The sequence below is a fragment of the Octopus sinensis genome, linkage group LG3, assembly GCF_006345805.1.
Source record: "Octopus sinensis linkage group LG3, ASM634580v1, whole genome shotgun sequence".
Lineage (NCBI taxonomy): Eukaryota > Metazoa > Mollusca > Cephalopoda > Octopoda > Octopodidae > Octopus > Octopus sinensis.
Genome location: NC_042999.1, coordinates 159909820 through 159923574, shown reverse-complemented (window position 1 = coordinate 159923574; position 13755 = coordinate 159909820). Strand labels below are relative to the sequence as shown.

The window sequence follows — 13755 nt, the reverse complement described above, 5'->3', positions numbered from 1 at the left end:
TGTTATTCCATGCTTTCATGTGTTGGCCGGGTCTCTCCAACACAGCATCTCACCACATGACTACCAGTGTAGGTGATTCTGTTGCACACCACGTCTAACTCTTCTTATACCAGCTTCACTCTCAGCTCATTAGTGCCTTGTCATTCATGCATACTAACATTACACATTAGCAGAGAATGCTTGCTTCGTTACTTCCCAACTTTCGCATACCCTCTGCATTTAATGCCAATGTCTCTCTACAATGTAGAATTGCACTTCATACATAAACATTGTTTGAAAATTGAATATAAATGAATGTAACAATCAAGATTACTCTAAATGAAATGAAAATATTGTAAATGACTGAAAATTGTTAGAAGAAATAGTGTATTTGTATATTTGTATTGCAAGATTCCTGATGTGAAATTGTGTGTTGAAGCAGATATTGTTGTATTTTGGGATGGTCATTTTTATTTATTTTTTTTATAGCTATCTCTATTTCTTAAAGCTATCAGAGGTATGCGACAAATAAATTTATTTATGAATAAATAGATTAATGAATAAATAAATATATCTGTCACATACCTGTGATAGATATAATAAACAGAGATGGATAAAATATATTAATAAATAAATCTATATAAAAGGCATGGATACAAGCAACATACGAAGTGAACCCATACACACACGAGAAATTTCATGGACAGTCACAACAATATCAACAGCACAAATAATGACAGCAGAATAATGAACACACAAACACAGAGAGATACAGGAACTGTATCAAATGTTCGGGTTTTAGGACAACAGCAGCACAATGGGGTGAGAGGATGGGGCTGAGAAGAAGGCCATATTGCTGCTGAGAACAGTGACGTACACAAGCATACACACACATACACATGCACGCACACACACACACACACACAAGCATACACATATACAAACGCATGCACACATAAGGATACACATCATAGAAGAACAGAATGGAGTAAGTGGAGCAAGAGCATACACGAAAACAAAAAATATCACTGAAGAGGCCACAGATGTGTGAAGAAAGTTTTCTGGACAATGGACATGAGTTAGAATAAGAACAGTAATAAATGAGTGAAGAACAAATATATGTATATATATATATAGTGCATGTGTTTATTTGGCCAAAAAGAGGAAATATATAAAAATGACCATCCCGATCTACAACAATATGTATTTATATAATAGGGGTTAAATGAAAAATCCTAATCCAAATTTACTAACATCTTGTTTATATAAACATAATTGTTTCTATCAGATCCTCCTTCACAGAAACCCTTAACCCTTTCGTTACCGTATTTATTTTGAGATGCTCAGTGTTTTTTACAATTACTTTAAATATAACAAAGAATTTAGTAAAATAACTCAGTTATCATTCAGCTAGTGCTAGGAACATAAACTGTGACTAAGGTTTGGTGGAAGATTTTAATTCAAAACTTATAAAAATAAGACATTTGTACTCCGAGCCAGAGCCGGTTTCAGCCGTGTTGGTAACGAAAGGGTTAAATCAGATTTATTTTCAATGCAGTTAAACTATTATTTGGGAAACTGGATACTGTAACACCTTGCTGGAGTTGGAACATTCTTACTAACTCCAATGTTGGTAACCTATTGATTACTTCCTACTTTTTCATTCCAGTTTAATGTAAGAAGGCAACACAGAAGTTGTCTCGTTACTATGGAATGATATATGTTGGCCTTTGGAATAGGTGCTATCTACAATTGATTTCATAAGTCCTGTAACGAATCAGTCTGCAAAATTCTTGATGTGTGTTGGCAATAAAAGGAAATACACAAGGGCTTCTAGAAAAGAGCTACTTGTATAAATATTGAAAAATCTCCTTTTTGCTTTCTTTGTAATTTGTTTGCTAAAGCAGCTTCTTGATTCAAAAGATTTGTTGAATATGTATGCAGGTATGCATGCATTGCAGTTTCAATTGTTTGTTAAACCGTAGCTACACAGTCTGTAAGAAAGTATTGGACAGAAGTGTATGAAGTCTGAAGAAGTATGGAGCATAAAGAAATAAAACTATCTGATTTCCTTTTGTGAAGCTGGCAGTTTCCTTTAGGATTGGATGTGAAGCACATTTGTATCGTGGAGCAGTCAGAAATGATAAATGTCTGTCTGACTTAAATCTAAATCAGCAAGTGAATTCATGTATTTGTGTAATATGGTGATACGAGTGATTAAGCAAAGATGATGGACACAGCAGTAGAAAGTGAATTGTATTTTGAATTATTCATATAGTATTATTAGTAGACAACCTCTCACTTTCTTCTTTCTCCGTTTCTTTCTTTTCTAACCTTCTCATTTTTGTCATTTTGTGATGGCAATAGTCAGCTTTCATTGAGCTGATATAGTACGATTTAACTTTGCAAATGCTGATTGGCCAGAAGCTCAACCTACTTTTTTTCATTGCTAAAATGTTGCCAAAGTATTTAAAAGTATAAAAAAACATTAGAAATAAAAACAAAAACTGTTCAGAAATGAAATTTCCCATTAATTGTTTTCTTGGAAATAAATTACACTGGTGGTGGTGGTGGTGGTGTGTGTGTGTGTGTGGGGGGGGGGGGGGCAGCATTTTTTCAGTTGTTGACTATTTCTTTTTTAGTGAGATTAAGGGTGATTGGGATTTCTTTAAGAATTTTATAAAAAGTTTAAGGGGAGGAAATTAACTACAAAATTAATTGGCATGATTGTAAAGATATTTGACTAATCAATTAAGAGTTGTGTTTCTGTTTGTCACCGATTGCTGTATTATCTTTAGGTGAAATGCATTATTTTACTAGGCTCAGTGTTGAACTTAAACAGGTACTGGAAAACCAGTGGAGGTGCAATGGCCCAGTGGTTAGGGCAGCGGACTCGCGGTCGTAGGATTGCGGTTTCGATTCCCAGACCGGGCATTGTGAGTGTTTATTGAGCGAAAACACCTAAAGCTCCACGACGCTCCGGCAGGGGATGGTGGTGATCCCTGCTGTACTCTTTCACCACAACTTTCTCTCACTCTTACTTCCTGTTTCTGTTGTACCTGTATTTCAAAAGGCCGGCCTTGTCACTCTCTGTGTCACGCTGAATATCCCCGAGAACTACGTTAAGGGTACACGTGTCTGTGGAGTGCTCAGCCACTTACACGTTAATTTCACGAGCAGGCTGTTCCGTTGATCGGATCAACCGGAACCGACGGAGTGCTTCCATCACTGGAAAACCAAACACATGTTTAAAGTTTAAGATCATACACCCTCAAAAAGAAAGGGAAAAATCTAGGAAGGGAAAAATGATTGCAGTTTAAAAAAAAAAAAAAAATTCAAGCCTGACCTGAAGAAAAGATAACTTTCTGGTAGTTATCTTGGAGTAGAATGTTAATTGAAGTGTAGATGTTAAATAATCTATTGTGGCAAATAGATTGTGATTACAAAGGTTGTTCTATTTAAATTCACCGAAACAGTTCAGCTTGAGTTGAATTTTGATTTATATATCTTAATGACTGAATGTAAACATTGTTATGTGTATTGTTCACCAGACCTTCAACTTCCTTTGACTCCTATTTCTGTGATGAAGTAATTAAAATCAGTCACCATTGTGGTGACTGTTGATTTAACATCTGTTACAATGGAACATGTGATTAAATATAGCAAGTTGTTCTCTCTAATATTGCACACTTAAATGATAATGGAATATAAATGAGAACTGATTATGTAGGTATGGATCCTAGAGTTTTAGAAAGTTAGAGAGGTTGTGAAGCTAATTTCTTTCCAAAAGACATCTCTTCAATAATTTTAATGCAAGATAGATAAACAAAGCAAAAAAGGCAAAAACAGACATGCCTTTTGTTACTGGACAAAAATAAAACTGTTGAAAAGTAGTGGCAAAATTAATTGCAACTCATTCCAATGCCCTTTGAAAAATTTGTTACTTTTTATGTATCTGTTAAAAACATTACACATCTTGTAAAATTTTAATCATTAATAATATGAATTCTTGACTACAAATTAGGCCATGTCCTTAAACTTTGCTCTGGTCCTAGTGTCCTACTATAAACTTACCAATGATATTTAAGTTATTACTTTTACAAACTCATGAAGTAAACCTCTTTGTTTTCTTCACAATTTGCACTTCATAGAAGTTGTAAAAAGATGTTTTCATTTGTAAACTTCTTTATTGATATATGATATTGATAAAGATATTTGCTACTCAGCTATTAGACACAGGCCTTAAGTATAAGTCTACAGGCATTAATTTATTCTTTCCTCCTCACTAATGCTGTAGTTCTGTGTGAAATGTGTGTGCACATGTGTATACACACACACACACACACACACACATATGATCTACTTTAGATTTCCATTCTCAGACAATATTGAATGGAAGTCTGTCAATGCATTTTCAATTGATCTTGTAAGGTTAAAGGAAAAATAAGGTGTTGCTTCTGGTTGTTATACTTTATCCGTGTGAGGAAAGTAATCTATTATCTCAGCAAGAAGGAATTGCACTGGTCAGTTGATAAATATACACACACAAACATACACACTCATTTGCTCACTCAGTTGTGTAGCTTAATTATCCTATCCCGAGGAAAGTTTCGAGTTTTTTTCTGTTTTGCATTTTCTTTTTAGAGATTGTAAAAAAAAAAATTTTTTTTTAATTAGAAAGAGGAATCTTCTTAACATATTCTTAACATTTGTTGTTTCATTGTTAACAATAAATTGTGCTAAATTTTCTTTGATTTATTGTAATTTCAAGTATAGAATTATTGTATTTCCTTGTTCTGCCTGTATCAATGATCAGCAATTATTGTTCCTTGTCCAAGAGAAATGAATTTTCTTTTTCTAACATTTGTATGGTTCCACAATAACATTCATTGACAGAATCTTCTGGATATCCTTCAGTTTTTCTCTTGCTCTGTCTGTGGTGTGAAGATTTAACAAAGCATAAACTTTTTAAAACTTTCTATCTACTTGAGCCACTATTTCAGCTATTAGAGTAGCAGAATCAGTGCAAATTAATGTTTTATATGTTCTAAAGTTTTATTGTTAACTGTTTCAAGTTCAAGTGCTACTGTTATTAATTTTAAGATATTTTTTGAGTTTAGTAAAATAAATATGAATATGAAACTGGTCATTTTATATGCAGGATTGCACTGTCTTCTTTCAAAATAGACCTTGTGCCAAGTTAAAATAAGTATCTAAAATAATTTGATTCACACTGTTTTAATTTTATATACATTTCCAGTATAATTTCTCTATAGTCCATTAGTCGTGCTTCAGAGTGAGATGTTTACAAAAAGACTATGGTAGAAGACACTTAAGTTGCCATACTGCAGAATTGATATTTATATTTGAAAGTAGAGAATTAGAGTGAAAATGTAGCAAACGTTATTATTTCTATACAGCTTAATATGTAAACATCATTTCTTCATAGCCCTAGAGTTCACCTGCAATTCCTTTGTTTTTGTTTTTCTTACTCTTAAATTAACCCTTTAGCATTTAAACCGGCCATATCCGGCGAAAAGTATTCTGCCTGCTTTATGTTCAAACTGGCCAGATCTGGTCTCTCACACCAACCCTACAATATCGTTTTAAAAATTAACAGCTACCTCATCAAAATCTCATAGCTACAAGATAATGCATGATTAGTTCAAAACAATGTGGATAAAAAAGGATTAACTTTGGCAGAATAATGCAAACACTAAAGGGTTAAGTACATCTCTACTCTAATTATAATACATTAAGATTATAATTTGTTGAACTCTTAATTTTTTTTTTGTTGTTGTTTATAATCCCTTTGACAACAACTCCTATCAAATATTTAGTAACTGAAATTTAATCCGACATACAACTTTCCTATCCTGATTTTCCTATTTAACCTTATTGCTTCTAAAACCTTTCTTTGCCGTTTGTTGTTCTTGGATTATATTCAATGTGTGTTACCATATGGGATGCTTTAAGTAGCCTACTCTTCACTATACTGATCATATGCTTTCTTTTTTTTCTCTCTCCATGTTTGTTATTCCTTTTTCTCATAACCATTCCTCCTTTTAGAATTCCATGCTATTTTCAGTATTGTTCGTCCCTTCTGCCATGTTTCACCCGGTGTTTGTTCACAAACAGTCCGATCTCTCTTATATGAAGTATTATTACTGTAATCATTGATGTTCATACTATTTATCCCTCTGTTCTTGTCCTTTAACAGTCACTGTCATATATACATTGAGACAGATGCAGCAGTAAGACTTAGCTCTCAACCAGCTGAGATTTAAACTTTATATTTTTAGTACAACTGCTTTATTTCACTTACATGAATAATGCTCTTAAGAAATCTATGGACATCACCACTTCTCATCTCTTTTCTTGGAAAAGTATTAGTCTCCATATCTATATTTAAGAATATTGTGAAACTTTAGAAATATAAAGCATGAGGATATTACTCGTGTAAGAACAATCTGTAAAATGCAATTTCCTTCAAACTATGAATTATGCAGAAATTTAAATATCTTACTTTCTCTTACAATTAGTGTCATTGAATATATCGTTAAAGAATTTGTTTTTTTTAAATCTTCGTTATTTTCAGATCTCATCTTCACAGCCCAGTATCAGTATGCTAACACAGGCAAAAACAGCTAAAATGACACAGCCACCATTACAGACCAAAATGTATAAAACTTGGAGTATGTCCTGTTTACGTCCAGCTCCACCCATGAGGCCTTCTGCATCAGAAAGAGATGCTCTGAAAAGTCCGCGCTCAGGAAGAAAGCCAGGAATGAGAAGAAAACCAGGTAAGAAGCTAATCCTGTTCTGTCGTACATCTTTGCCACAGCAAAGTGACAATTGTTGATAAAGAAAGACATCCACTTTTGTTCTATTTTCTTTCCTCATTAAAATGTTTTACAAAATTTATTGTTCTCTTATTTTATATTTGTAGAAATAAAGAAAAAAGCAATTATGGAAGATTTAAGTATGATAGCTTGTCTTTGATTAAAAAATTCTTGTTTGAGCTTAACACACATTTACCTTTCTTTTTGTGCTATTTAGCTGTGTAGACAACTCTCCATTCCCCAATCACCTTTGCTCTTATCTTGTTCAATGTACAAGATAACAAGAAAAAAAAAATTCTATTAACACTGTTTTTAAGTTAAGTTTCTGATGTTGTTTTGAGAAAGATAACTGCCTTGTAAAATATCACTCAGCCACTGTTTGGTATTTGTGACAAACATTATCTAACATTTAACAGTATCTTGAAAACTTGTTTAATTAAATTGTTATCAGATGGCTGTGTTGCATTAGTATTGCCTATTTATGGAAATGTTTTTCTTTTTTACTTTGAATTAGGTGGATAGACAATTTTTTTTGTCCATTGCAATTCTGTTATGTCTAAATTTGAAATATAAAATAAACCAAGCTCAGTAAAGTTAATTCAATCACTGATACTGGATTTAGTTTAGTTTAGCATATGGTAAACTACAGGCTGAAAATAATTTTATCTGTTTACTGGATTACTTAAATTCTGAATCATTCCTATAAGCCATAGCAAATAAACAAAACTAATACTTCAATTTGTATTTCTCACGTCTCACAAGGTTTCCTATCTATATATATATTAAGAATATCAAAAAGATTGTTTACTTAATGTCCTATAAAATGAATATGAAATGACAATTTATTTTTATCTTTCACTTATCTTTTCGTGTGATTTTTTTTCTCATGATAGTCTCCAACTGAATTCTTCTGTTTGTTTTTATGTTATTGATATTAGATGATTTTGCTGAAATCAGAGAAAGTCCCCCCCGCCTGCCTCGTATTTTAATATCATCTAATTTCTGTTTCATGGCAACAATTTTCTTTTATGCTATCACTGAATGAACCCTATTGACTGTACACACTCCAAAAGAAGATAAACAGAACAAGACAAAAAAATTGTCCTCTTGTTTTCTGCAATAATTGTTTTATTTTTAGTTTTGTATACACTTCATTTTCTTTTTGTTAGTTTCTCAGTATATATCATCATTAGAATTTTTAATACACACACAAACATTCAAACACACACACATTTACATTTATATTTTTAACTTGTTTAACTGCAAAACTGAATTTCATGGTTATTCCTGTAATGATGTTAAATATCTACCAAAACACATAAAATTAGTATGTTCTGCAAGTGAATGAAGTTGCTTTGTGATAAGCTTGACACGTCTCATTGATAAAATAGTATCAAACATAACATTCCTCAATAAAAGCTAGATTGGTGTGTAAAACTACTTTCTCCAGAAAGGGTAAATCTTGAGTGGATAAATTTGATTTCTGAAGTAAAATGGTTAATACACTATAATCCTCTATATGAACAGGCTTGGATGTGTGGTTAAGAAGCTTTCTCTGCAATCACTTGGTTCTGTATTCAACTCAATTGTGCAACACCTTGTTCAAATTTGGGAGTGAATTTGGTAGGCATGACCACTGTCCAATGACTGAAACAAAAGATAAAAGATATTAGGATTCGAAAGTTCCGAAAATATAATGATTGATATATCCTGGTATTCAGTGTGATAGTTGTGTCCAGCAAAGCCTATTTGGCGTTGAACAATAGTAGTAGAAAAAGGTGGAACATGTCTGTAAATCTCATCTTTTGCCTGTGTATATACTCTTTTACTCTTTTACTTGTTTCAGTCATTTAACTGCGGCCATGCTGGAGCACCGCCTTTAATCAAGCAAATCGACCCTGGGACTTATTCTTTGTAAGCCCAGTACTTATTCTATCGGTCTCTTTTGCCGAACCGCTAAGTGACGGGGACATAAACACACCAGCATCGGTTGTCAAGCAATGCTAGGGGGACAAACACAGACATACAAATATACACACACATACATATATATATATATATATACATATATCCAACAGGCTTCTTTCAGTTTCTGTCTACCAAATCCACTCACAAGGCTTTGGTCGGCCCGAGGCTATAGCAGAAGACACTTGCCCAAGATGCCATGCAGTGGGACTGAACCCGGAACCATGTGGTTGGTAAGCAAGCTACTTACCACACAGCCACTCCTGTGCATATATTCCTTTTTCTGCATATGTCTGTGTGTATACACATATATATATACTAGCAGTAATACCTGTCATTGATTGGGTAATTACTTTTACTGTTTCTTGGAAGTATTATTATTGTATATAATTTACTCCTCCTGTTCTCTTTTATATTATACTAGCAGTATCGTCCGGCGTTGCTCGGTTTTGTAAGGGAAATAACTATATAAGCATTTTTAGAGAGTTATAGCCGAAAAATAGCAAAAAATGCATTAAAAATGGAAAAAAAATGATGCTAAATTATTTTTTAAAATCGTTGACTCATCGAAGACATTTTTAGAGAGTTACTTCCTTTATATAATAGCGAAAAAAATGCATTAAAATAGAAAAAAAATGACGGTAAATTTTTTTAAATTGTAGACTCATCGTAGACGCGCGCTAATACCCAGAAGGGCTCGATATGAATCATGACTATAAGATACCCAGTTTTGGTTAAACTGCACCGCAAAATGTGGGAGTAGTTAGGAATCTAAATCGTAGGAGACAGACACACAACTTCACTTTTATATATAAAGATATTTTTTGTTTTGGTTTGGAGTGCATAAGTAAAAATATTTGCTTTTGCTCTCACACACGATGCTCCTACATAAAGTTGGCCATGTGAAAAGCATGGTTCTTCAAGTTGCCATCCAGCAACTGTTAGTGTTTGGTCCTGACTTTTATTGATGCCCATAGCGAAAGAAACATGGATAGAAAACTATTACTGCTTAAATTGGAACGGGACATTAGTTGGTATAACTGGTATGCAAGGAATGAGGACAGTGTCACCTTTACCACAACCAGTGAGAATATTTACCTCAATGCAGTTCCTCATGAGTTAGTGCACAATTACTGTTGTACCATTGCATAATTTTGGTTGAAACAAATTATGCACCTCCCACACATGATGCTCCTACATGATGTTGGCCATGTTGAAAAGCATGGTTCCTCAAGTTGCAACCCAGCAACTTTTAGTGTTTGGCCCTGAGTTTTATTAATGCTCATGGCAAAAGAAAGTGGGATAGAGGACTATAACTGATTAAATTAGAATGGTATAGCTAGTATAACTGGTATGCGAGGAATGAAGATGGTGTCATGTTTAACCACAGCCAATGAGTATATTTGTATCAATGCACTTCCTCATAAGCTTGTGCATAATTAGTGTTGTACCATTGCATAATTTTTGTTGAGACAAATTAGGCAATAGTATAATAGCTTCCCCTGAACCATTTGCTTACATTTTGTTGGACAAGCAAACAAACTGACAGAATCTCTCTTTTATATATATAGGTGCAGTGTGGGTGTGTTGTATGAAGCTTGCTTCCCAACCACATGGTTCTGGGTTCAGTCCCACTGCGTGGAACCTTGGGCAAGTGTCTTCTACTAGAGTCTTGGTCTGACCAAAGCCTTGTGAGTGGATTTGGTAGATGAGAGCTGCAAAAAAGCCCATCGTATATATGTGTGTATTTATGTGTGTGTCTGTGTTTGTCCACCCCACCATCTCTTGACAACCGATGTTGATGTGTTTATGTCCCCATAACTTAGCGACTCAGCAAAAGAGACTGATATAATAAGTACTGGGCTTACAAAGAATGAGTCCTGGGGTTTATTTCTTTGACTAAAAAAGGCAGCACTCCAGCATGGCCGCAGTCAAATGACTAAAACAAGGAAAAGAATATATATACATATGTATATATGTGTTTGTGTATATATATGTTTGTGTGTATGTATTGGTTATTTATACACTATTTTGATTATTTGATGAGTAAATTTTGCTAGGGACACAATGTTAAGGTTTTTCATAGGTTTGCTATATATTTTATATATATATAGGTGTGTGTGTGTATCATTCTTATACAAGACTGTTATTGACAATAACTTTGAAGTTTCTGCCACATAAGCCATCGTTTGATGATGGCTTAGCTGGCTGAAACTGCAAAGTTACTGTCAACAACATTCTTGTGTAATTAATTTGTACTCTACAAAAGTATAGAGTAACCCATCAGATTAATGTAAAATTGTTTTTATTATAACTGAACATAAAAAACAAACATTTATGCACACACACACACCTACATACTTAATAGGCAAATTTTCAGATCACCACCACCACCACCACCTTGTATACTTCCCAATTTTTTTTGGATATATTTTAAACTTTTGTGATTATCATACTTTTTAAAAAAAATACTCTTTAAAGATTTTTATCTCTATCCGTTCTTAACTTTTCCATTGTTGACTTTTTACACAAATAGCTTAAAGCATTGAGTATTAAGATTCTAAAATAAAACAATAAAAATCGTTTTTCAATTTCTTCTACCCTCACTGCCTCCATTTTATTTAAGAAATCTCTTTGGTATTGCATTAAAAAAAAAAAATTAACCTTTAAAATTCACCTGCAACCATAAGCTATATAATGAAAAAATTACTATTAATAGAGATAGATTTCTTTCAGAGAATTTTCTAGAGGTAAAAAAAAATTTGCCAAATAGTGTACATAATTTATGAAAGTTCAACTATAGAAATCTTGTGGTTAATTTATTGATAACTTTAGTTTGTTATTGAACTATAAGTGGAAGCATTGCTATAGCACTCTTAATTTCTTTGATGAAATCTATCTGGTTATTAAAATTTACTTGTCAAATAATCATAGTAATGTGTATTATAGTACTGAAAACATTGTTGAAGCACTCTTTCACTTTTCTATTATATAAGTAATCTTATTGGTTATTTATATACTATTTTGATTATTTGATGAGTAAATTTTGCTAGAGATATAATATCAAAAGAGATTCATAGGTTTGTTATGTGTCCTCATGTGTGCTTCTCTGTACAATGCTTTGCCTTCTTGTGACCATCTGGCTCTCTTTACTCTTTTACTTGTTTCAGTCATTTGACTGCGGCCATGCTGGAGCACCGCCTTTAGTCGAGCAAATCGACCCCGGGACTTATTCTTTGTAAGCCCAGTACTTATTCTATCGGTCTCTTTTGCCGAACCGCTAAGTGACGGGGACGTAAACACACCAGCATCGGTTGTCAAGCAATGCTAGGGGGACAAAGACAGACACACAAACACATACACACACACACATATGTATATATACATATATACGACAGGCTTCTTTCAGTTTCTGTCTACCAAATCCACTCACAAGGCATTGGTCAGCCTGGGGCTATATCAGAATACACTTGCCGAAGATGCCACGCAGTGGGACTGAACCTGGAACCATGTGGTTGGTTAGCAAGCTACTTACCACACAGCCACTCCTGGCTGGTTGATATCCATTTGTATTTCATACATGTCTTTATTTATGACATAAGGTGTGTGGCTCAGTGGTAAGGGTATTTGACTCATAATTGTCAGGTTGTGAGTTTGATTTATGGCAGAGCATTGTGTTCTTAAGCAAGATACTTTATTTCACATAGCTTAAGTTTATCGAACTGGTGAAAATGAGTTGTACCTGTAATTCAAGGGGCCAGCTTGGACACATTCTGTATCATGCTGAATCTTCTTCAGAAAGTGTCTGGAGCACTCAGCCACTTGCTTATTAATTCCATGAGTAAGCTGTTCAGTTGATCAAAACAATAGGAACACTCATTGTTGTAGCGAACAGAATGCCATTATTCATGACCAAAAAGCTTCAATATGATTGATACATATACCATCATCATCACCTTCGTCGTTTAACATCCACTTTCCATGCTGGCATGGGTTGGACGGTTTAACTGAGGACTGGTGAGCTAGAAGGCTGTACCAGGCTCAACTTGATCTGGCAAAGTTTCTACAGTTGGATGCCCTTCCTAACGCCAACCATTCCGTGATAGAATTCACAAAGACAGCGTCCACTGTTCTGTGTATATAATTGAGATTGGCCAGCTTATTGTACTTGGTAAAGATAATTGATCTTGGTGAAATGTTATCAATTATCACAGTTCCTAAAGTCACTGCAGTGTAATTGGTTATGTATTAAATCCTGTTTTGTTGGTGTTGTTGTTATAAAATCCAACAGCTACAATCATTCAACTTGATTTTTCTGTTTCAATTTTCATCCTGTTCGTGGCCGTTGCCAGCCTCGCCTGGCCCCTGTGCCGGTGACATATAAAAAGCACCATCCGATCGTGGCCGTTGCCAGCCTTGCCTGGCCCCTGTGCTGGTGACATGTAAAAAGCACCATCCGATCGTGGCCGTTGCCAGCCTTGCCTGGCCCCTGTGCTGGTGACACGTAAAAAGCACCATCCATCCGTGGCCGTTTGCCAGCCTCGTCTGGCACCTGTGCGGGTGGCACGTAAAAAGCACCCACTACACTTACGGAGTGGTTGGCGTTAGGAAGGGCATCCAGCCGTAGAAACACTGCCAGATCAGACTGGGCCGATGCAGCCTTCTGGCTTCACAGACCCCAGTTGAACCGTCCAACCCATGCTAGCATGGAAAGCGGATGTTAAATGATGATGATATAATAGCATTCAGACCAACAAGCCTCTCAAAATTATGACATCAAAGTATCACTGAGATTTTTGTAATGACATGTTGTGAGCCCTCTCCCACAACCTCAAAAGGGTTTCAGATACCAAGTTTTTTGATATCCCCCCATGTGTTACCTCACTATTTTCAGTTGTCAGAAAACAAAAATAATAAAACAAATAAAAACAAACAAGAACAGAATTAGGTCTTATAATAAACTCTGACC

General features: G+C 34.6%; 1 protein-coding gene across 21 annotated transcripts in view; it reads left to right on the top strand.

Annotated features, from left to right (window-relative positions):
* Nucleotides 1–13755, top strand: part of LOC115209071 (rho guanine nucleotide exchange factor 7) — a 339379-nt gene that overhangs the window by 166469 nt on the left and 159155 nt on the right. For 18 of the 21 annotated variants that reach the window (XR_004998406.1, XR_004998405.1, XM_029777152.2 and 15 more), the window contains 2 exons: nt 6578–6782; nt 6929–6961. Coding sequence is in view for 19 of the 21 variants with exons in the window: in XM_029777152.2 (XP_029633012.2) it covers nt 6578–6782; nt 6929–6961 (238 nt within the window). In the remaining 2 variants the exon portion in view is untranslated. The remainder of the gene's footprint in view (nt 1–6577; nt 6783–6928; nt 6962–13755) is intronic. The other 3 variants (XM_036501561.1, XM_036501555.1, XM_036501552.1) reach the window with 1 other exon arrangement.